General features: G+C 53.4%; 6 protein-coding genes and 1 non-coding gene across 7 annotated transcripts; 6 read left to right on the top strand and 1 right to left on the bottom strand.

Moving 5' to 3' along the window:
* Positions 1–1,910: 1,910 nt before the first annotated feature.
* Positions 1,911–5,485, top strand: COL26b_008881 (uncharacterized protein; the record flags this gene model as incomplete). The annotated part of the gene is made up of 9 exons (XM_053181627.1): positions 1,911–2,462; positions 2,542–3,185; positions 3,240–3,341; positions 3,398–3,624; positions 3,675–3,708; positions 3,757–4,884; positions 4,941–5,126; positions 5,180–5,330; positions 5,387–5,485. The coding sequence occupies 9 exons, from the start codon at positions 1,911–1,913 to the stop codon at positions 5,483–5,485; spliced, it is 3,123 nt and encodes a 1,040-aa protein (XP_053034385.1).
* A 1,143-nt stretch (positions 5,486–6,628) lies between these two features.
* On the top strand, positions 6,629–8,119 carry COL26b_008880 (uncharacterized protein; the record flags this gene model as incomplete). The annotated part of the gene is made up of 1 exon (XM_053181626.1): positions 6,629–8,119. One exon carries the CDS (start codon positions 6,629–6,631, stop codon positions 8,117–8,119), a length of 1,491 nt encoding a protein of 496 aa, XP_053034384.1.
* A 1,581-nt stretch (positions 8,120–9,700) lies between these two features.
* Positions 9,701–10,969, top strand: COL26b_008879 (uncharacterized protein; the record flags this gene model as incomplete). The annotated part of the gene is made up of 1 exon (XM_053181625.1): positions 9,701–10,969. The coding sequence occupies one exon, from the start codon at positions 9,701–9,703 to the stop codon at positions 10,967–10,969; it is 1,269 nt and encodes a 422-aa protein (XP_053034383.1).
* A 2,221-nt stretch (positions 10,970–13,190) lies between these two features.
* Positions 13,191–13,289, top strand: COL26b_008878. Its single transcript has one exon. It is a non-coding gene; the product is annotated as a tRNA-Leu (tRNA).
* Positions 13,290–13,489: 200 nt separating this feature from the next.
* Positions 13,490–15,096, bottom strand: COL26b_008877 (uncharacterized protein; the record flags this gene model as incomplete). The annotated part of the gene is made up of 2 exons (XM_053181624.1): positions 13,490–14,347; positions 14,629–15,096. 2 exons carry the CDS (start codon positions 15,094–15,096, stop codon positions 13,490–13,492), a joined length of 1,326 nt encoding a protein of 441 aa, XP_053034382.1.
* Positions 15,097–15,808: 712 nt separating this feature from the next.
* On the top strand, positions 15,809–18,680 carry COL26b_008876 (uncharacterized protein; the record flags this gene model as incomplete). The annotated part of the gene is made up of 4 exons (XM_053181623.1): positions 15,809–16,074; positions 16,142–16,248; positions 16,316–17,005; positions 17,065–18,680. 4 exons carry the CDS (start codon positions 15,809–15,811, stop codon positions 18,678–18,680), a joined length of 2,679 nt encoding a protein of 892 aa, XP_053034381.1.
* Positions 18,681–21,312: 2,632 nt separating this feature from the next.
* Positions 21,313–21,940, top strand: COL26b_008875 (uncharacterized protein; the record flags this gene model as incomplete). Its single annotated transcript, XM_053181622.1, has 2 exons — positions 21,313–21,666; positions 21,725–21,940. The coding sequence occupies 2 exons, from the start codon at positions 21,313–21,315 to the stop codon at positions 21,938–21,940; spliced, it is 570 nt and encodes a 189-aa protein (XP_053034380.1).
* Between the last annotated feature and the right edge of the window lie 1,346 nt (positions 21,941–23,286).

Below are 23,286 nucleotides of genomic sequence, written 5' to 3'. Positions count from 1 at the left end.
GTGGGTTCAATGGTCTCGGTTGAGTTCACCAGCCAACACAACAAAGAGCTAGCGGGGAGACATTGCAGAATCCAAGAAGGAAAGCAATGAAAGAAGGAAACTAGACGAGACTGGGCTGGAAAGAAAGGGTCCTGAGAAATCCGCAATCCGGCACAACGGGGCCATCCGAGCAGTCGACATCATTGAGGCTGATGCGTTTCTCGAAAAGAGACCGAGAGAGGCAGCCAGTCAGGCGGTACTATCCCGAAATGTTACCCCGTCTGAGCAACCCCTGTCAGCTCAACGTCGAGGACACGAGGTGGCCCATTGGTGTTGATGATGTCGCTGGCCCGCCTGAGAGACAGGGGTTAAGAAAAGACACATCAATCGGCAGGGGTGGCATGAGGCGCTAGGCAGCCGAACTGCACTGCCACCGCGAGCTCGCTCTCCATCTTTCCACGTATTCTCTGCGCTGATGATGTCTTGCGGTCCACACAAGCCACTTCTTTGGCATTGAGTCGAATAGAACCCGCACAACCCTGAATGGGGCTGCGTGCTGGAGACTGGTGAAAGGGCTGCATTATGCTTCACCCATGTCCAGCAGTCACAAGCAGCAGCATGGCATTTGGGGACGCGCAGACGCGCGGGCTGCTCCGGCCACCTCGCGACCCCTCCCCCGCCGGACGCCTTATGAAGCCTTATGAGGGGCATTTGAGATCTCTTTGGGGATTGGAGATGCGTGAGGGGTGATATCCCACCCCTTTCTGCAGTGTACTTTTCTGAAGCTGTCAGGCAGTTTTGTGTCTTGGATTTCTTAGTGACCGCCGAGTCAATAGACAGGGGTCTGTGTCTGTGTCTGTGTCTGTGTCTGTCTCCATGTCTCTATGTCTCTTCATCTTGTCTCTCATCGGTACTCACCGTAGATACAACAACTTGCCTTACGAATCCTCGGAGAAAGATAGATGAAAGAAAGCAGCACGAGGTCTAAACCATACGTCATCTTCCCCAACATGATCGGAGCCCTCTCCGAGCATTCCAAGAGAAACAAGCATCGGCAAGTGGGAACAGACCCCTCGTCATTGAGGCTCTTGATTCCCCGGTCGGGGGACACCGAGAGGCCACCGCTGGCACTGCGGCAGCATACGCAGTAGTGCTGGAACTTGGAGAGCCCTCCTACGGTGCTGTGGCGGAGCCCCTAGGAGGTCCCGACGGTGAGAGCAGACAGACAGGGGTAGAGATGTGGCCGTGGTCCCGCTGCGGCTCCTCGGGGAGGCAGTGCAAGCAGTGGAGGCACGCACACAAACAACCCGAAGCACAGCACAGGACACACACGTTGACTTGCTGCTGCTCCAGGGCTGGTAAAGTGGAAAAAACACCAGCCCCCCAGGCGGGAGACTGTGAGTGCCGGTGTCCATTACGCCAGTACGGAGCCCTGCGGACCACCATGCGTACCGTTGGTTCGTGGTTCGCACGAGCCCGAAGCCCGCTAATGCCCGCTGGGCTGTCCCCCCCATCCCTTCATCCCTTCCCATGCATTACGTTAGGTTCCTGTTCCTGGCGGACGGGACGGCGGGGGAGGCGTTATGGGACGGGGAGCGAACAGCTCAGCGTTCTTCGGAGTGCACGATGCACTACGCAAACCATCGTCTGCACTGCGCCTCACGAGACCGTTGAGGACGCGCCAGAAATGCACAGCAAACAGCCGCCTTCGATGCCTCACGTCACCGACCATCATGTGCTCAAAAGTGGTTCGCCCGGCCTCTTATTCAGGCCGCGAGCCTGATTGATTGACTGAATTGGAATTCCCCCAATCATCTGGTTATGGTCTCTTCTGCACTGGTTGCGAGGACTTTTACGAAATCATGAACACCACCCTCCAACACACGGGACAGGCATTCCCGTCAACATCAACGTCAAGCCCGTCAACCAACATGTCACTTAAGCGTCTTCTGAATGATGTAGACGACGATGGTCATAGCCAATACCCTGACCCGTCGTTCATGTCCCCTCACGGCTCCATTTCAGGGTCTTCGTACCAGAGCGCCGACGACTACACGGGAAACTATCCTCGCCAAACCCAGTTCCAGGGGGTGGGCATGGAATACCCACAGGAAACCCCCGTTCTCGAGGACCACTCGTCTCTGGGCGATGTTTTCAACAACATCCTTTTCAACTACGAAAACTCAAAGTTCGACACCACTGATCAGCTGGGAAATCTGAATCTGAACCTGAATCTCGGTACCGAAGACACGCCATATGATCTGAATTTCGAGCTTGAAACATGGGGCCAGCAGCAAATGACGACGATAGCCTCCCCTGGTGGATCTTATGTATCCCATCCGTCACCTTCAGGCTCAGGGTCATCAGCAGACTCTATGCCTGCCACTCATTCCCCTTCTATGGACCCCGAATCTATCGTCACTGGCTCAGATTCATGTTCATCGGCTGGGGATGAAGAAATTGACAAAGTCTGCTACGGGATGGTATGCTAACCGTTTCATACTTCATCCATTCTCGCCTCCCCCTCACCCTTGTTCTATGAATGTCAACTCACAACAACAGCTCTACAATGTCGACGTCAAGTTGATTGGGGACATGGCGATCACCGATTCAAAGCTCCTTGCCGCCCACCAAGCAGCAATGACCTCAGGAAAGACACAGTACCAACGCTTCGCCCTTTCAGACTCACAGGATCATGTCCTCCTCGCCTTCAGAGACAAGGAAAACACAGATTTCGGTTACCTGCGCACTGCTCCCGGCAAGACTCTCCAACCGCTGCTGGCCCGAACCGACGTCGAGTTCGAACCCATCGCGCCGACTATCGCCCTCCGAGAAACCATTGGCCGCGCCAAAAAGCCTGTTGAAGCGATGGTCAAGGTCGACATCAACGTCTACGGACCTAGAGGAGCTGCGCACGAAGTTGGCGACAAGTTGTCAGAGGGGAAGCTTTGGTTGCAGAAGCCAGCACATCCGAGGAAGGACGTGGATTACGACAATCCACACGTGCTTCGGCTTGATGGGGTTGAGGTTACGGCCGACAACGTGGTGAGGCCGGTGAATAGCGGCGGACCGGCAAAGAGGCAGCCAAGAGAAGACACTTTGAGAAAGATGATGATGGAAGTTTACCAATCTCTGGACAAGAACAGGGACCTCAGGTACCTCGACAAGGTAGATGGTGGCGAGGGACTCAACAGCCAACTTCTGATGTGAGTACATCACTCAACGAGACTCGTGAGCCCATTTTTACTAACCCCCACTAGACATCAGAAAGAGGCACTCGGGTTCATGTTGCAGAGGGAGTCTGGTGAAATTGACGACTCCTATCGCCTTTGGCAGCCGGTCAAGGTTGACGGAAGTGATTGGTACATTCGCACCCCTCTCACGTACTACATGCATTGCACTAACATACCTTACCCAGGTACCGTCACAAGATCACTAACGTCAAGCAACGTACGAGGCCAGAGGAGCGAGGTGGGGGTATTTTGGCCGACGAAATGGGCATGGGCAAGTCCCTGTCTATCCTTTCTCTCATTGTCAATACTGCTCAGACGGGCCAAGAGTGGGCAGTGCAGGAGAACAGCAACGACGACAAGCTCAAGGACATTAGCTACTCTGGTTCGACATTAGTAGTCGTGTCATCTGCTCGTAGGTGACCGTATGCATGGTTATATTTTAACGAATGCTGACATTTGCAGTCCTCATTTACAACTGGACCAACGAGATAAACAAGTAAGTCAACGTACCAAGATATCGTAGGGCAATGCTGACGAGCAACAGACACGTCAAAGATAAACTGAAAACCATCAAGTACCACGGACCTGGCCGCGAGAAAGACATTGACAACATCAAAAATTCCCACATCGTTGTCACAACTTACAACACCCTCTCGGCAGAGTTCGAAAAGAAGTCCTCTCTGCTTCACAAGATTGGCTGGTACCGCGTTGTCCTCGACGAGGCCCACATCATTCGCCGCCCCGCGACGACATTCTACCATGCCTGCCGAGATCTACACGCCAATTCCCGTTGGTGCCTCACCGGAACGCCCATACAGAACAAGCTCTCGGACATTGGTGCCCTCTTCGCCTTCATTCGCGCCAAGCCATTTGACGAGCCCGCCAAGTTCCGGCGATACATCGAGCTGCCGTTTGAGCAGAGCGAGGAAAACACGGAAAAGGTCAAGGGGCGGCTGATCACGCTCCTTGAGTCCCTCTGCCTGCGCCGGACGAAAGAGCTCCTGGAGCTCCCTGGTCTCGAGGAAGTCACCAAGGAGCTGGTTTTCAGCACGAGAGAGCGTGATCAGTACGACAAGACGAAGGAGATCCTGATGCGGACGATCAAGCAAAAGGTTGGAGAGGTGGAGAAGAGCTCAAAGTTCGGGCTATTCCAGGCGAACCTCCAGCTACGGATCCTATGCAACCACGGGACGTACCAGAAGCCCTTCTCCTGGCACCGTCGGGCGTACCGACTCGACGAACGGGAGGCTGTCGTCAGCGCGCTGGGCCAGAATGCGGAGATCACTTGCGACGGTTGCCACCAGCCGATGCCGATTCTGGGATCCAGCAGGCTGCGGAACGAGTTCGAGGAACAGTGCGCGCACGTCTTCTGTTCGGAGTGCCTCGATCAGTCTGATTATTCGGCCGGCGCGATAAGCCCGCAAGCGAGACACTGCCCTGTGTGTGAGAACTGGATGAGGTCTGCCAGGGCGCAGCGTGCGCTGCCTTCTGGTGTTCCGGTTGTGAGGGTTGATGGGCCTGGGGGTTCAGGAGACGTGGAGATGGTCGACGCCCCGGCTCAGATCCCCTCTTCCCAGAGGGATGACGAGGTTTACTTCAACGCGACGGGGCACTCCACAAAGATGAAGGCTTTGATTGAGGATGTCAAAGTCAACCTGAATGAAACCAAGAGGTAGGTGATGAAGTGCTTGAGACCATCTCTTCAGCACATTCACTAACGGATCTCAGCATTATCTTCTCATGCTGGACGAGAACTCTACACCTCGTAGCCCAACACCTCGAAAAGGCACAAGTGCCCTACCTCCGGATCGACGGCGACTGCTCCCTTCGTCAAAGACAGGATATGCTTGGCAATTTTGCAGAGAATGATGACAACAGGGTTCTCATAATGACAACCGGCACTGGTGCTTTCGGGTATGTCCTTCATTCCAACGGTTTAAAAGCACTTCTAATATGAGGCTTCCTAGCCTAAATCTCACCTGCGCAAATCGCGTCTTCATCGTCGAGCTGCAGTGGAACCCGAGCGTCGAGAATCAAGCGATTGCCCGCGCCATTCGTTTCGGTCAGGGCCAGAAGGTCCTCGTAACCAGATATGTCATTAAGGACACCGTCGAGGTGGTATGTATCTTCTCACCGCGGTCCCCAAGACAACATGTGCTGACGGATCGCTCCAGGAAATGAGTTCTCAACAAAGCGTGAAGAAGAAACTTGCTGCCATCGGGTTCGCGAAGGACGACGATCCCGCAGAACAAATGGACGAGTCAATTGACTAGATGTGGATGACGGTTGGTGGGGCGTTTGGTTTTGGGCGGTTATTGTCCTCCGTTACAAATGGCAGCGCGCTCATGCGACGCTGTGAGGCTGTCTTGTGCTTTGATGATTTCGACGAGTTTATGAGTTGATCTTAGACTCTTTTGATAATACCCTGATACAATTAATTTGTTTCTCTTCTCCCTTCTCAACATCTTGTCCCCTGGGCCGTTTGGGGTTCGTCAAGTGCACCATTTCTTCTAGATGACAGACGAAACAATGCGAAATTCATTTGTTGGTGCTCAACTCCAAGTGCATAAGTCCCTTGTCGATGGTCGCAGCGGCTGCCTGAATAACCGCCCTAATTTGCCATTCGTGCATGCTAGCCTGGTTGCCTTCCTGCAGGCAGACTCAGCCACATGGGCCTCGGCCAGCCGTTGCCCTTGGGGGAATACCACATAAGTGCAGGGCAGACTCGATGGCGCACTCGGCGGCTCTCTCGTTGTAATCGGGAATTTCTTCTGGGTGTTTTGCAGGTCGCGTCTCAATTCAAGCGAATTTAGGTGATACTCCAGGTTGAGATACTCCAGTCTGGTCGCGATACCACTCTCAACCATCATCTTACGTTGTAAATCATGAGCCCCACCACTACCACTACAACCATTCTTACTCATAGGACGAATAGTCGCCGGCGTCTGTCGGTGACGCAGTCCGACGATGAGGATCTCCCACCTTGGACAAAGGTTCGCGGGGATGATCTGGACTTCGATATAGGCTGCGCCAAATGCAGTCTCATGTTCTCGCAAGAAGGTCTGAGGGCACTCAATTCCCCAACCGGCTTTCGTCACTTCAACCTCTCTGAGATAACTCACGCGATCAATGACGGGGCGGGCTGCCCATCGTGCTTCTTGATCGCCCGGACTATCGAGGAGAAAGTGGATGCGAAATGGCCTGGCGATACACCGTTGACCTTTCGAAATCGGCAAGCCGTGGATAAGGCCGGAAACATGGTTTGCCCGGCCTTTCACGTTTTGGAGGGTTTTTTCATAACAGACATAGACCAGATCGTGATACGTGTTTACCCCTACGCCAAACAAGGTAGGGGTGTTTCTGTTGATTGCAGATTTATGTACTTTCATATACTGACAGCTTTTGAAGATGATCCCATGGCAAGACTGATCCCTCGCCGTCCCCTTAGAAGGAATGTCAAGACGAAGAAGGTTCTCATCAAGGCCAAACGGCATCACGAACAATGCAAAAGGGCACATAAAGCGTGCAAGTTCGCTCGCGACACCGTCCTTCCCTCCCGCGTTCTCGACGTTGGCTCTGTAGGCGATTCTTATCTTCGATTGTTTATTAATGATGCGGATGAACATGGAGAGTACCTCGCATTGAGCTACTGCTGGGGCGGTGAACAGGAAGTATGTTTGCGTATGCGGACCCTGAAAGACATGTCCAAGGAGAACGGCATACAAGTAGAGACCCTGCAGCAGTCGGTAAAGGACGCGGTTGAGGTCACGAGGATGCTTGGCTTCAGATACCTCTGGGTGGACGCTTTCTGCATCATTCAAGATTGTGAAAAAGACCAGCAGAAAGAGATTGGGAAAATGGCCACAATTTACAAGAACGCCGCCATCACCATTGCAGCGGGGACAGCTCAGAGGGCTAAGGATGGGTTCTTAAAGCAGACGGGGGAGTATCTCCCCGATGAGCGGGTGGTTGTGAATGGAGCGACGGGCAAGGGGACGGTGTATCTTCGATCGGGGCCCTATGAGCCAAAGCACATACTGGACAAGCGTGGATGGGTGCTCCAAGAGTACATGCTCTCGTCGAGGTTGCTGATATTTTCGGAGTATGAACTCCTTTGGCAGTGTAAAGAGCTTGAGTTGCAGAGTGTTGTAGGGGGAGATGAGGCGTTGGAGTATTTGCAGCCGCTGGAGGGCTTACCGTGGACCAGCTTCAAGGAGGACAACGCTGGGCTTTACGGTCATGACGATGGGGAGAAACTGTACTTGTGGAAAACTGTTGTCGAGCAGTATACTCGGCGCTTGTTGACGAAGGCTGATGATAGGCTGGATGCATTGCGGGGTATCACGAGGGAGCTCGAGGTCTTGTGGGAGGACAGTGATTACTTTGGGCTGTGGGAGAAGTGGTTTGTTGAGCTGCTTGCTTGGTATAAGCCCAAGGGCATAGGGACGGAAGAGGAGGAACTACAAAGATCAGGTCGAGCACCAAGCTGGTCTTGGGCATCGCTGAGTCGGCAAGTGATGTACACCGAGAGGTTCATAAAGAGGGATGCGAAGGTCAAGGGATGGGATACACTTGGGACGAGGAGCCCAAGACATGTGATACTCACCTGCCGCGTGCTCAATGCGGATGACGTTGGTCAAAATGAAGTCGACGAGGACGGCGATGTCATTTCAGGCGGATGCGACGAATTCCCTGACTTGCATGAGAAAGCGTTTAGGGACGAATTACGAGACAAAGAAACACAAGTTCTGTTTCTAGGAGTGGCCATGAGAGATCTCAGGGAGTTGGGCGTTGGTCTCGTGGTCACTCACGTTGGGAATGGCTTTTACCAGCGAGTTGGACTAGCCCAGTTCAAGCATGTCATTGCTTGGGAGGGAGTGGGGTATCAAGAGATAAAACTGAAGTAGGACTGTAGTGCAGAACTGAGAATGCAGAATCTGATTGAACAGCGTTCCAAGTTGCTCCTGAGCTGTGTGGAAAGCCCCGCGTCTCGGCCGTGTCGTCCGCGGGCACCGACTCGGCCCCGTGCGTGCGGGAGACTAGGACGGCCATTCGCCGGTACCCGGAGCGGAGGCAGCCGGCCAGTCAGTTGCCGGTGGGAGGACAGCCGCTGCGCCATGCTTATTTTTGGGGTCAAAGGTAGTCACAAAGCCAAGGTGCAGACTCATGGAAAAGAGAGGCTTGGAAAACATGACAAGGCTTGGTTGAGGTGATTGTTACCAATGAACATCCATGGATTGCATTGCCCGACGGGGAACTTGCTCAGGGGCTGTGCGTATGCACTTAAGAGATAACGATAGATGCATACATAGATATACATGTTATGACAGAGCCTGATGGAATAGCAGACACGCAACAGCATCAACGCCCAAAGCCACGACTCAAGACAGAGAGACGGATGACTTGGACTGGAACAAGGCTAGTCAATTTGCAGTTGGATGTCGCGACGTTTCAACTTGTGTAAGAATCATCGGCAAGGCTCAGGGCCGTTGGAGGTGGTGAGTGGAATGCCGCTGGGAATTAGCCAAGCGCCTCCTCCGCCACTCCCGTCCGAGCCATGAATTTGAAGGAAGATTGGATGAGTTTTGAGATGCACGTCTGGCATCTGGGTGGCATCGGCACAGGCACAGGTCATCAAGTGCCGTGAGTCGACGCGACGTGGGAGGAAAAGCAAACAAGATGGGATGACAGATGCACAACGAAACGCACGACGACGCGAGAGTGAATAACAGCGAGTCAATGCAATCCATAGCGGCAGCGTCTGTTTCCCTGCGTCAGTGGTTGCATTCACCGCCTTGGCTGATCTTCCAGCACAAGTGGAGTGGCTCCAGCGCGCGCCAGGCCCCAGCTGGGCGACTTTTCAGCCCTCGTCCACAAGCCCCGGAAAACAAACTTGGTTCTCCAGTGTTCCTTCCCGGGTTGTGTACGAGGTACCTACCTGCCTTAGGTGTTCCAGCAGGTGGTCCAGCAGTGGTGCGGTCCTTCCTGCTGTCCAGTGTCTGCAGCGGGCATTGTTCAGCGGAGGCCTGGTCCAGTCACTTCACGTGATCCCCGCACGCTCCCCCCCTGAGCCGGGGACCTCCTTAATTTCGTGACGTCCAAGGCCAATACGACGGCCGTCATTGTTTTCCCCTTCCCCTTCCCCTTCCATCTTCATTCACCACGCTCCACCCTCACTCGGACTCCGGAATTCCTTCGTGTGTTTAATACCCGGCCTTGTCCCACTCGTCGTCGACACCTTCTTTGGCACCTCCTTCCCTTTGCCAGTCATTCTTTTTGGTCCTCGACAACAAACCCAACTATTCCACACTCTTTATTATTTGTTTTAGTCACAGCCAAACAGTCCCCGACCAACCACAGCATCTCCCAGCCTTAATAAACAGCCTCTGGGATTTCTCTTGCTGCCTATCCGTCTTACGATACCTCCCGACCGACACGAGAGCGATTATTCTTTCCCAGTTACACACGCATAATCACACATCATCAAAATGAAGGCCTCCGTTTCTGCCGTCGCCATCAGCGCCCTCGCGGCCACCGCTGCCGCCGAGAACTACCTTGGCTTCAACTCTGGTGCCACCAAGGCCGACCGCTCTGCCAAGTTCAAGGCCGACTTCGAGGCCGAGTTCAAGACCGCCCAGAACCTCGAGGGTGCCCCCGGCGACTTCAACGCCGTCCGTCTCTACACCAACATCCAGGCCTACTCCACCGAGGACCCCATCGAGGCCTTCGAGGCTGCCATCAACACCAACACCAAGATCCTCCTCGGTGTCTGGACCTCCGGCACCGACAACATCGACAAGGAGATCAACGCCCTCAAGACCGCCGTCACCAAGTACGGCACCAAGCTGACCGACCTCATCATCGGTGCCTCCATCGGCTCTGAGGACCTGTACCGCAACTCCGTCACCGGTGTCAAGAACAAGTCTGGTGTCGGTGCCGACCCCAAGACCATTGTCGGCTTCATCAACGACTTCAAGACCGCCTTCAAGGACACTCCTCTGTCCAAGGTCTCCATCGGCCACGTCGACACCTGGGACGTCTGGGGAAACGCCACCAACAAGCCAGTCCTCGACGCCATTGACTGGGTCGGTGTCGATGAGTACCCCTACTACGAGAACGACAAGGGCAACAGCATCGAGAACGCTGGCAAGCTCTTCGACAAGGCCTACAAGGCCACCATCGCCACTGCCGCTGGCAAGCCCGTCTGGGTTACTGAGACCGGCTGGCCCGTCACTGGTGAGACCTGGGACGAGGCTGTTCCCTCTGCTCAGAACGCCAAGACCTACTGGGACGAGATCGGCTGCCGCCAGCTCTTCGGCAAGACCCCTACCTTCTGGTACAACCTCCGTGACTCCAACCCCGACAACACCATGAAGTTCGCCATCACCAAGGACCTGTCCACCAAGCCCCTCTTCAACCTCACCTGCCCTACCACCTTCGACACCCCCACCGAGACCACCACCGGCACTGCCTCCTCCACCGCTACCCTTAAGCCCGGCAACGGCACTTCTGGCTCTGGCTCTGGCTCTGGCTCTTCTGGATCCGGCGGTAACACCACCGTCTCCACTGCCTCCCCCAGCGGCACCGCCAGCTCTGGCTCTGGCTCCGGCTCTGGCAGCGGCTCCGGCTCCGGCTCTTCCACCACCACTGGCGCTGGCAGCTCCGCTTCCGCCGTTGGCTCCGGTGCTACCACTGTCAAGGTCCTCTCCACCGGTGCCCTGGCCGTCATCGCCGGCGCCATTGCCTTCCTCTACTAAAGGTGGGGAGTAGCAGCAGCCATTTCGGTGTAAAAAGTTTGAGCAGCACATGAGGGAATAGCAGCGTGTATTTTGACTCACACACTGGACATGTGTGCATTCTGGTATCATAATCGTGGATAGACTGCGGATAGACTGAAGGAAATGTGATTAATCATTCAAACCATCATCAAAGACATCCCACATGCCTCGCGAACCAGTGACTTGACCGTAAGCTGACGGCGACCCGTATGACATTGTCTCACACCGAACAGGCCGTGTAACATGATGAACCACCACAGCCTGGTGTGTCTAAGCTCCTGACTCGGTGAGCGCCGGCGACTGAGAGAGGGTCAGACCCAGATCTGCGTTCCCATTGGGCGGCAGGAATCCCCCAGAGTCGGAAATGAGGTGTGCTGATCTCTCCCCACCTCCCAGGGCCCAAGGTCGAGTCCGATCCAAGTTCTGGACCACTGGCGGCGGCCCGTCCATTTCGTATTGGCCGTCTTTCCTCCAAGAGCGCTGCAGGGAAACAGGGAACCCAGTGAAGACACGCCCACAAATCCGGGCGCAGGTGGTGCCTTTCTCTTTTTTTCTGGTCGACTCTTCGAGGAGGCTGAGCTAATTTTAGAACGGTGTTGGTAAATCATTGGATTTTTTTGTTCGTGTTGGCGCGCCTCACCACCAACGCCGGCGCGAACAACATTGACCTCTTGGTGCGTCATTGTTTGAATTGATTCATACCACTGTCTTTTCAATCGTCATCATCATAGTTCTATGTTCTGGTCGCGCTTCAATCTCGAAGTCATACTCCGCAGTAGATAACGCGACGACGAGATGGCGCAATGCACTGTTTACATTTCCATGCGCTCTTTGCCCCCCGTGTCAGGCACGCAGCGAATCACGCCGTCGTCGTACCTGGAGCTAAACCATCTTCAGAGCCAAGCGCACCCAAGGCCAACAAAAACTTGGTTCTAGAGTGCCAACGGCACGGCTGGAAGCAGTGGGGAACACGCGTTCGGCTAGGCATTGACCCTCACCTCCCTTTCCCCTGATGCCGTTCATCGACATGGGATAGAAAGGAATAAACTTGGCTTTTCTCTCGCTTGGAAGCAAAGAAAGATTGAATCTTTGGCGAGTGAGGCAGTGCTGTCGGGTTATTCATTCGTTGCGTCTGGCCCGGGCCCTTCTTTCCCAGTTCCAATATTTAATCTTAAATGCTTCTTTTTTCGTTTCCCTATTTGGCGAGCCTGGCTGGAGATTTGGGCCGGATTTGTTTACCTCCTCCCGGGATGCGGTGCCGAGCACTTGTTTTTTTCTCGTTTATGCACGGGTGACTTGGAGATGAACAGATGCAACGTGCATGCCGTGTACGGATATCTCCCCCGCCTCACATGCTGATATGATTATTTCCCGACCTAAGTGTTGGGGAAGATGGGGGGAAGAGAATGACGATGCATTGAGTTTCTGCCAAGGCCGCGCCCGTTGATCGGTCCCGTTCCCGGGATGGCTTCCCGCGCCCGGCTGCGAAAGCACACGCAAAAGGCCGGGTCGGGTTAGAGGCGTTTTTATGGTGATGGCAACGTGCTTTCAGGTGTTCGAGTAGGTAGTTAGTCTTTCAGCAGCTGCGGCACCGTTTCAACGGCTTTGAGAACGCCTCAAGCCCCAAACCGTTTTGTGTTTTGGCCGACGCTTTCTTTGACACTGGTGATTCTCTGTTGGTTTTGGGGGTCTGCTCAGCCACTGATCATTCGAGTTACAATCACAGTTCTAAGGTTTGGGTGTGTTCATCGCAACTTGTTGGTTCGGACGAAGGCTTTGACGATCGCCCCGTAGTTGCATGTATGAGGTGTGCTTTCTAGTATATGCATCTACCGGCGCCCGTCCCTCAGTATCTGAGTGTCGAATGTTTTTCTGCCATGTCAACTTCAGCTCCCGTCAAACTGAACCTTGTGATGACCTCGTGTCAAATCCAACCAAGACTCGTATGCCCTCGCCACCCGCTGAATTGATCGCGCTTGACTTCCTATGCTCCACAAACCCGGAGGGAGCCCAGCTTGTGCCGACTCAGTCAGTCAGTGGATCTCTCCCAAGTGCGTGGATCCCATCCGCAAAGCCTCCCCCCTCCGTAGCCGAAGCCCTAAGCCTCTCCCACACCATACAACGCCGGCATATGAACATCTTCCCCGGTCAATTCCGGCATCCACATCCGATCTCGGGAGTCATTCCCAAGATCACCAACGGAAGGGTGGCCGAGTTGGTTATGGCGCCAGGTTAAGGTCAGCTTAACATCTGTTTCCTGGTGGGGCAACCCGCGCGAGTTCGAGTCTCGTCCCTTTCATTTTTTGGCTTGCATCTTCTCAGTGAGTCTCTCAACGGACAACTTAGTGTTGCCTGCTAGCTGCGGATTGAAGAGAGTGTCCTGTTTTTGAAGACCGTGTGTATTATCCAGGGACGCGACTACACTTAGTTTTGCTTTTGGAGCTTAAGTGAGTTGCCGTTGATCCTTCTAGTGGCCATGTTTCAAAGTATGGATTTTCTTCACTCCTTGTGCTCTACTGCTGTCATCTCGTTGATGATGGAGGCCTTCTCCTCGGGCCCGTCATCTTTGATCTCCTCCCCAAAGACCTCCTGCATGCGTTCCAGGCTGTACCCCTTAGTCTCCGGATACAGAAAGTAGAACACCGCGATCTCGACCAGTAGCCATCCAACATAGAAAAGGTAGTACTTCCAACTCAGAGACTTCATCCCAATCGGGTTGACAAACTGGTTCAGGAACGACGCCGCCTTATTGGCGAATACAAGAATGCTCAACCCCATCGCCCGCAACCTGAACGGCAGGATCTCCGTCGGGTAGAGGAAGAGAAGCGGGTTCAGACACAGGTTGAATGCCGCGTAGTATATGAAGATGAACGCCAACGCAGCTTGGCTCGAAGCTGTTGTCCCTTTGGTGTTGTAGACGGCAATACTAGCGGTGAGTGACGAAAAGGTCAGCCACATGGCAACTCCGCCGCCGACGAACATCCACCGCCGGCCGAGCTTCGTCGACAACCCCGCCGCCATAAGAGCGGTTGCGTAGTTCACCGTACTGATGACTCCGTTGAGCAAAGTCTGCTCCCGCTGACCTGTGATGCCAATGCTGCTGAAGATGCGAGTTAAGTAGTAACTGACTAACCCATTCCCGGACCATTGACCAGCAACAGCAAGCGTCACGAGAATGAGCAGCCGCTTACGGTTGGCTGGTGTTTTGAGGAACAGCTTGGGGCCCGCGTCTTGCACTTGCTTCTCCAGCTGCAGTGCGACTTTCATCTCGTGGAATTGCGCGAGAACGAAGGGGGTCGTTTGGGTCGCCGCCGCCATGGTGCTTGACGAGGATGTTGAAGGCTTCTTCTTCGCGGTCTTTGTAGCACAGCCAACGAGTGGACTCATCCAGAAACCAGACAAAGATCATCTGTATACAGGCCGGAATAGCTTGAAGCATAGTCGGCAGACGCCTTGCCATTTTCCTCAAGTTAGCAGCCGCTGACAACTCCCATCTTGATTACGCACCAAGAGCCTGGGATGCGATAGCTGCCAAAGGTTATCCATCCAGCAGTCAGGGCGCCAAGATAGAAGCTGGTGTTGCACAGCGAACTGAAGAGGACGCGGTGTCGGGGATGTGCGAGCTCTGATATCAGCACCGGGGCGGCGGCGAGGGCCATGGTGATGCCGAACCCGACGACGATACGTCCCCCGATGAAGAGCCCGATGGAGTGGCTGAGGTACTGTATCAGCACACCGATGATCATGATACTACCGCCGCTAAGGATAGACCATTTCCGCACGAAACGGTCGGAGATCATGGCTGAGAAGGGAGTTGAGAGAATTGCGCCGAGAGGGTAAGCTGCGCTGGTGATCCCCAAGAGAGCTCCTTTGGGACTCCCGAACTCATGGTTCCAGGCGGCTACGCCCTGGAGGCCGGTCAAGACTGAGCCGTCGTAGCCGTTAGTCGCGCAGACAACGAGGCAAGCTGGCGCAAGGATGGCATAGAGACGGATGAGGGAGGGCGTGAGGGAAGAGAGCGCAGGCCGAGAATCTGACGCGAGGATCTCTGCCACGGTTCCGAATGTGGTAGGGTTAGAGTTGGAATCCATCGTCTGATCAAACATGGGCAAGGGACGGGAAACACGAGGAGATGAGATCTAAGGATCATGAACTCTAAGCTATGCGGTTCAACATGTTGGGCCTATTTGTATGCGCCCCTCTGAATGATGTTGTGGAAGACACAAGCGCACACCTCCAGATGTCTGGTTCTGGAATCTCACCAAGCCGTACTTCAAGACTTACGACATGGCGTTAGACCCGGCTACATGGTGCGATTCTAGCCATGTTCTCCTCCCCAAGCCCCGGATGACATCTGCGGGGGAGGGCTTCCCCAGGTCTTGGCAACACCCTGGGCGAGCGCGGCGTAGCCCAATGTGGTAATTGCAGAGGACGAGCGGGGAGAAACGGACTGCCTCCGGCGGCGGTGATCGTATTGTGGGGGCTTCATGCAAGTTCCGCCACTGCAACTGCAGTCTTGCTCATGATCCAATTGGCTAGTTGAATCTATTCAAGTGCGGTCCGGATTTGTTGCTGCCAGGTTAAGAAAACCAGGCGGGGAGATGCGGACCGGCGCCGATAGCCACACTGAAGTTGAACGATGGGTCACGAACACATGTTGCGGGCGGGTATGCCTGAAGTCTCGGTTTGTCGTCTTGCCTCCGGTCTCAAGATCATTCAAAAGAAGCAGTATGCACGTCTTTCCTTCGAGAGTATTTCACGACTCTTCCGTGTTCTTCACGCGGATTTACTCGGCTCTTGATTTGGCTCACTCTCAACATGCTCGACGCCGAGAGACATGGTCGGGATCATGATCTTTCAAAGGTCGCTGTGACTACCTCTCAAGATGCAAAAGGTTTTGCGGACGAGAAGTTCAAACAGATAACACTGGAAGAGAAGATTTTTCTTTTGACTGGAGAAGACCTCTGGCGCACGAATCCCATCCCTAGGCTGGGCATCTCCAGAATCAAGACTTCCGATGGACCAACTGGCGTGCGCGGGGGAATCTTCGTCGATGGAGTGACTGCAGCTTCATTACCATCCGGGTTAGTGTTCTGAACATGAAATGTGGCCTCATTATTGTCATTTACGTTAGACTGACGAGTCAAACAGCGTGTCACTTGCTGCTACCTGGGACAAGCAAGTAATCGAGGACGTATCGCAAGTCTTGATAGCAGAAGCCAAGAGCAAGGGAGTTGATGTTCTGCTAGGACAGACTGGTGAGTGCGGCTCTGTTATCTGCCGCTAGGGTCGGTCGAACATAGCACTGATACTCGATACATCCAGTTTGCATCCCAAGGACCCCTCTGGGCGGGCGCAACTTTGAAGCTTGCAGCGAGGACCCTTTCTTGACGGGCAAGCTTGCCGCTCAGTACATCAACACGATCCAAGCTGCTGGCATTGGGGCCTGTGTGAAGCACTACGCCGCCAACGACCAGGAGAATCGCCGCTTCTTCATCGACGAGAAGATTCCCGAGCGCGCCCTGCGCGAGATTCACCTCCAGCCTTTCCAAATCGCGGCCCGCGACAGCAACCCGTGGTCGATCATGACGGCTTACAACAAGGTAAACGGAGACTTCTGCTCTGCGAACCACTACCTCATCAGAGATATCCTCCGTGGCGAGTGGGGTTGGGACGGACTCGTTATGAGTGACTGGTTTGGGACCAATAGCGTTGTTCCCTCTCTTACAGCTGGGTACGTCATCTGGGAAATCTCAAGGATGTTCACGAAGCTTACGGATCATTGCAGTCTGAATCTTGAAATGCCGGGGCCTGTGAGGAGGCGGGGCAGGCACCTTCTTGAAGCTCACCGGCAAGGCCTAGTCGACAGCTCCTTCATCGATGCTTCCGCAACTAGGGTTCTCGAGCTTGTCCATAAGACTGGGAAGAGCAAAATTCCCGACTGGAAAGAAGGACCTGAGCAGGCCATCGATCTCCCCGAGCATCGGGCAATCTTGCGCCGCGCCGGCGCCGAAGGTGAGTCTACTCCAGAAACCATCGGTCATCCAGAAAGGATTGCGTTAACAGGTCTACAGGCATTGTCCTGTTGAAGAACGAGGGTGATATTCTTCCGTTGAAGGATCTTGATGGAAAGACCATAGCTTTCATCGGCCCCAACGCAAAAAGGTCCGTTGCGACTGGAGGGGGGAGCTCGAATCTCTCACCTCACCACCGTACTACACCATTCGGCTCTTTCAACAAGGAGGTCTCTAGCATTTATCCGACTGCGCAAGTCGTGACAAAGCCAGGCATACTCACGCACCGTTATCTCCCTCTTCTCGAGCCGTCGGTGATGAGAAACCCGGAAACCGGCTCGCCTGGATTCGTACTGTCGCTTTGGAGAAACATAAAGCACGAGGGCAAGCCTTTCATGACTGAGCACCGACCGAGTTCGAACCTGGTTTGTTACGACGGGCTACCACCAGAGTTAACGACTGGGGAAAGGTACTCCTACCGCGCCGAGACGATTCTGACGCCGAAAACCACTGGAGTACATCAGTTTTCGCTTTCCAGCTGCGGGCCCGGGAAGCTCATACTCGACGGAAAGGTTATTGTCGACAATGAACGCCGGTGGTGGTCGCCCAAGTCGTCTCTTTTCATGAGCTACGGCTCACCTGAAGAACGCGTTGAAGTGGAGCTGAAGGCCGGACATTCATACGAGCTTGTCCTTGAGTCCATCAGTCGCGAGCCTAAGCCGTACGACATGACGTACACGGGCATGCTTGAACGTGAGGAGGTCCAAGACGGTGGTCGAGTTGGATTCCTGGAGAACCCTGGCGATCTCGGTGCCATGCTACAAGATACCGTTGACCTCGCCAGCCGCAGCGACATAGCAGTCGTAGTTGTTGGGAAAGATCACGAATGGGAGACGGAAACAAGCGACATGGTATCAATGGATCTACCAGGGCAATCCAACGAGTTGGTGCGGGCTGTAGTGAGAGCGAATCCCAGGACCATCGTCATCAATCAGACAGGTAGCCCAATCACAATGCCCTGGGCCAATGAGATGCCAGCCATTGTTCAGGCCTGGTACCAAGGACAGGAGCAGGGCAACTGTATTGCCGACATTCTTCTGGGGACCACCAATACTTGTGGGAAGTTACCGATTACATTCCCCCGCCGCATTGAGGACACACCCTCGTTTGACAACTACCCCGGAGAGAATGATGTGGTTCACTTTGGTGAGAACATCTACCTTGGTTACCGATTCTATGACCATCGCAAGATTGAGCCGTTATTCCCCTTCGGATATGGTCTCTCGTACACGAAATTTGCATACTCTAACATCAGGCTGAGCAGCGATTCTCTCGCTGTGGACGGAACGATTGAGGTCCAGGTTGACGTGACCAACACCGGGGATGTTAACGGCAAGGAAGTAGTGCAGTTTTACGTGAGCCCGGTGTCCAAGCCGAGACTCGGCCGACCTCTGAGGGAGCTGAAGGGGTGGGACAAGGTGTTTGTGCGTCCTGGGGAGACTGCCACTGCTCGGGCTACACTGGATCGGGTGAGTATCTCCTACTGGGACGACAGCGTTCAGAAATGGGTAATTGAAGAAAGTGCCGTGTTTATGGTTTCTGCGGCGAAGGACTCAAAGGATAAAGGGCTGGTGGCAGAGTTTCGCTCGAAGGCCGCAACCCAGTGGGTTCATTAAGTTGGAGGAAAATATGATATTGAAGTAGAATGCTGGACGCATCAAGAGTGAACATATGACAGAAGGGTACACATACTTATACTTCTACGAGACTCTGAATAATCTCATAATCCCTAGTGATTGTCGGTGAAAAAGGAGATGCCGCGTCAACAATGATTGCCTGGACTCGATCAATTACTTCCCAGCCATCTGGCAGCAAGGCCGCTGCCAATCCCGAAACCTCCGTTCTCTGAATCATTTGTATCTGAATCCTTATTGCAAATAGCGTTTTTAGATTTGTCAGATGTCTCCAGAACGTTCAAATCGAGGCGGTAACTTACGTTCTCCAGGAGTTAATGGGAAATAGGAGAAGCTGGAAAGGTTCGTGCATTATCCCGCCGTGAAGAATTCCTATCAGCGCCGAAGCAATAGCAGTTTTAGCACATTCTACTTCGTAATCCGAGGCATCTATTCTAGAGCTGTGTATCACCCTGTGAACATGAGGTCGGTAGAGTATGGTTTTGGCGGCATTATAACGGGCCTTCAAGTGGCCCTTGAGCCTCTCTTGCATACTGCGCTTGTCGGTTTGAGAAGCAATTCGGACTTCATTCGATAGTATTAAATCCGAGAACTGAAACGAAGAGGGAAGACATTGTTTCCACTCCTCAATCTGCCGGTTGAGTTCGTAGAGCACGGAGGGAGTTGGAGTCACAAGCCGCTCTGCATTATCAGTCAAAATCAGTATCGATCTGCATCGCGGAGTTTTCTCAAGTCACCTTGATTGTACAAATGGGAGTGAATCCTATTAAGAAGTCTTCTCATTGAAACGAGGGCAAGCAAGAAGAATTGGTACTCCTTTTGCCGGGGGTCGATCCCAGGATCTGGGAGAAGCGGCAACGGAACGGAGCTTTCAAAGCCCACTAAGACCGCTCGAGTGGAATTCAAACTCGACGAGTATTTGACTGACATGTTGTCAGCTTTTATGATATCAACAAGCGCAGCCGAGGTACTTACCTTTCTTGTAGGTACGCAATCCAGTAGAGCTGGCAATGGTGAGCTTGCAGCTTTTCCTCTCTGTCAAACCTTTGTTTAGACAATGCCCATGAAGTTTTAAATGAGTCAACATACAGAGGCAACAAGATTATCACAGTCGAACAGGCCTTGTTAATGAAACGCCAATGGTCGTAAACTCTGAGTTTGGATGAGTTGTAAAGACTCTTTGTGTTAGTTGCAGGATTCAGAACGCATGGAGTGATGCTTACGCGATCAGCAGAAGACACTGCACGCTTTCCCAGCTAACATCTTCAACATCACGAAATATGTTGCAAGCTAGGTTGAAGAAGCTGAGACCAGCCTCGAACTCAAGCATCTCAGTAGCAGAATCTGACTGGGCCCACTCTCTGCCATCAGTCTGGCATGCGACAACAGAACCAAGGGAAAGTACTAGGAGTACAACGCAGCTGCTTAAACTGTCATCAAAACCGACTCTCAGGGTCCGACTAAGATGATGATGGTAGAAATTGTCCACTTCAAGAATGAGACATTGGGGGTGAAAGTGAGTGAAATAGAGGTTGGCTAGGTCACGGAGTTGAGATAAGGATATGGTAGATAGCCAGCTGCTGCTCACTTCGCTCATGCTCTGCGACAGACAAACTGGTGCAGCAGTGGTCTTTCTTAGTCTGGCTTGCTTGCTTTCAAGGTCGACTGGGTATCGCAGCTCACGGTCGTTTAGTGTCAAGGGAGAGCACGACCATGTTAGTAAATGCTGTGGCGCTGTGCAGTGACGCTCTGGTATCGCCAGTTCCTGACGAATCTGAACCGACCCGAGCCTTGAGGGCGTGAAGGCGCTGATGGGGCTGACTGGATCTGGGGTATTCGGAGGTTGTGTCGTAGAACTTGGATGGCTGCGATCGCTGAGTGGTCCAACTCCTTGGTTTGCCGTTGTCACGGAGAGTTCATGAGAAAACTTTGACTAGAACGATCAACACTGCTGGATCTCACTTGGATGCGACGCTCTCCACATATGCGCACGCCAGTCCCAGTCTCTTGCACCGATCACAAGAAGGCTTCGCTTCGTTACATCTTGTCTTTCTCTCGCGGCAGGATGCACATGCCTTCAGAGCGTCAGGCGCGGTACCATGTGCATCTGGAATACAGGGGGACGTTTACATTCAATGCAAGGCGTCTAACAGGTTTACTGGGTGACTGTTGTGTAGCCTGGGAGGTGTTCATCACTGTGATAGCGCTGAGATTGAGGATGCGGAGAAAACAATGCGATAAAGAACCCAGCACTCAGTTGGGAGCTCCGACTTTAATACCAATTGGCTAGTTTGCCAAGCTGTGGAGAGCGACCCGATATCGCCGGACGGCGCGAAGGAACTTTTGCAGGGAAAATGTGTCCCAATTCGGAAAAGGAGGATCGTGCAAGCCCACAGGGAAATAAGGTATATATATCCTTTCGCCCACAGGCGTGCCCCCGACGAAGTTCCCTGGTCACAAACACCACTCTCCTCCATAAGATTCGAGCGAAGGTTTGTCGCAAACACCATCAACAATCACTACCGACCGTATCGTTACGGTCGCCACATCATCCTCGCTGTAAGCACATTTGCCAACCAAACCTTATTTGACAAGCCAGTTCACGTTGTGAACCATGGCGGGTAACACTCTATCAGGTCAGTCTCGGTCCGAGAAGCACAACTCCATCGTTCCATCCGACCCTGAGAACATCTCTGGAACCCAAGATGGAGTTTTCTCGCCCGCACAAGAAGAGGTGTATCCGGAGGGAGGCACGCAGGCATGGCTCGCAGTTACCGGCTCCTTCTTGGTTTACTTCGCATCCTTTGGCGTCGTGAACAGCTTCGGTTTCTTCCAGACTTTTTACCAGCAAGAATATCTGAAGAATTACTCGCCGACCGCCATCTCCTTCATTGGCACGCTGCAAATCACGCTGATGTACCTCTCGGGCTCGGTCGCTGGAGCACTGTTTGATCTTTACGGTCCCAAAGTAAGTTACTTCATTGGAACTTGGGATGGGTGCCATGAAGACGCTAAACTTTACTCAGTGGCTCTACCTGTTTGCCGCGATCGGGGGCGCTGGCTCTATGCTTGCAACATCTTTCACTCAGCCCAACGCGATTTGGCAGCAGTTCTTGGCTCAATCTCTCCTTTTTGGCCTCACTGTTGCCTACGGAGTTCAGGTGGGTCGCATCTTATTCATTCGCCAGGACTGCTGGTTGAGGAGCTTCATTTGCAGTAATACAAGCTCTAAAACGTACTAACCTGGAATACTTAGCCGGCTCTCACCGTAGCAGGACAATATTTCCACCGAAAGCGTGCCATGGCCATGGGCATTGTGGCATCTGGCAGCAGTCTGGGCGGCGTTTGCCTCCCGATCATGTTTTCGAGACTCATCCCCCAGATTGGCTTTGCGTGGGCACTCCGTGTTGGCGCCGTGATTCTGCTGACCTGTTACGGCTTGGCCATAGTCGTGTCCTCTTCAAAGCAGCCAAAGGGGAAGCTGAAATCTCTCGGAAGCTTGCTTGATTACAGGGGCTTCTTAGATATACGCTACTCATGTCTCTCGGCTGGAGCAGTCATCGCAAGCCTGGGCGTGTATGTCCCGTTTTACTACATAGGTGAGTCTCAGAGTTTGTGTTTATGCCCCAGGTCTTCGCGTAGGATCTGTATCTAACGGTTTGCAGAGCCATTTTGTGTCGCCCTCGATCCGAACTCAAAGGTTCGGTCGTACCTACTGCCCCTCATCAACGCATCGAGTCTTTTCGGACGTATTATGTGTGTACCCTCTCCCTGGGCTATGCGTACCCGCTTGAACTATGGACGCCTTCTGACTCTAGCAGCGGTGGATATGCAGCGGACCGCATTGGCCGGCTAAACTTTCTGTATCCGATTATTATTCTTTGCGGACTGTTGTGTGTGGTCATGTGGCTTCCTGCAACGACGCCTGGGGTACTCGTTGCATTCGCTTGTCTCTACGGCTTTGCGTCTGGAGTCTTTATATCAGTCATGCCTGCTGCCACCGGGCAAATCATTCCCACCGAAAAGCTCGGAGCCAGGCTTGGAGCATTTGGTACCGTTACCGCCATGGCTGTCCTGACGGGCAGTCCGATAGCTGGGGCCTTGATTCAGAGCGACACCAGGACTGGGTATCATCCTCTTATCATTTTTGCTGTAAGTCATTTTTACCTCCTTTGTTCAATTGGCTCAGCTTTGCAGGTTTGCTGATGAGATACCTATTTTCAGGGGTGCTGTCTTCTCGGGGGAGGCGCCATAATCTTTGCTGCCCGAGTTCTACACGACAGAAGCCTCAAGAGCAAATGGTAGCCAACTCGGAACTCAGTAAAGTATGCGATTATCGCTCTATACAAGACACCGAGCGGCATCAACTTTATTTGAGTCGGAGTACGAACTGGTCGATTCCGGTTCCGTGTGGGGTTTTAAAGTAGGATTGGGATGGAGGTCGTAGGGGAGAGACATTTAGATCAGCTTGTGTCTGCATGTGCCTTTCCTGCTGATGACGTACTGTGGTAGCTGGAGATTGAATGGGGGCCGAGAGGATTAGGGATGTGAGCGCGCTCCGGGATACCGTTGAGCAGCATGTAGCGAC

This window comes from Colletotrichum chrysophilum (assembly GCF_026319265.1).
Source record: "Colletotrichum chrysophilum strain AFK26 chromosome Unknown scaffold_81, whole genome shotgun sequence".
In the NCBI taxonomy this organism is placed as follows: domain Eukaryota; kingdom Fungi; phylum Ascomycota; class Sordariomycetes; order Glomerellales; family Glomerellaceae; genus Colletotrichum; species Colletotrichum chrysophilum.
The sequence above is the reverse complement of the archived record's forward strand: the minus strand, read 5'-3'. Positions and strand labels throughout refer to the sequence as shown.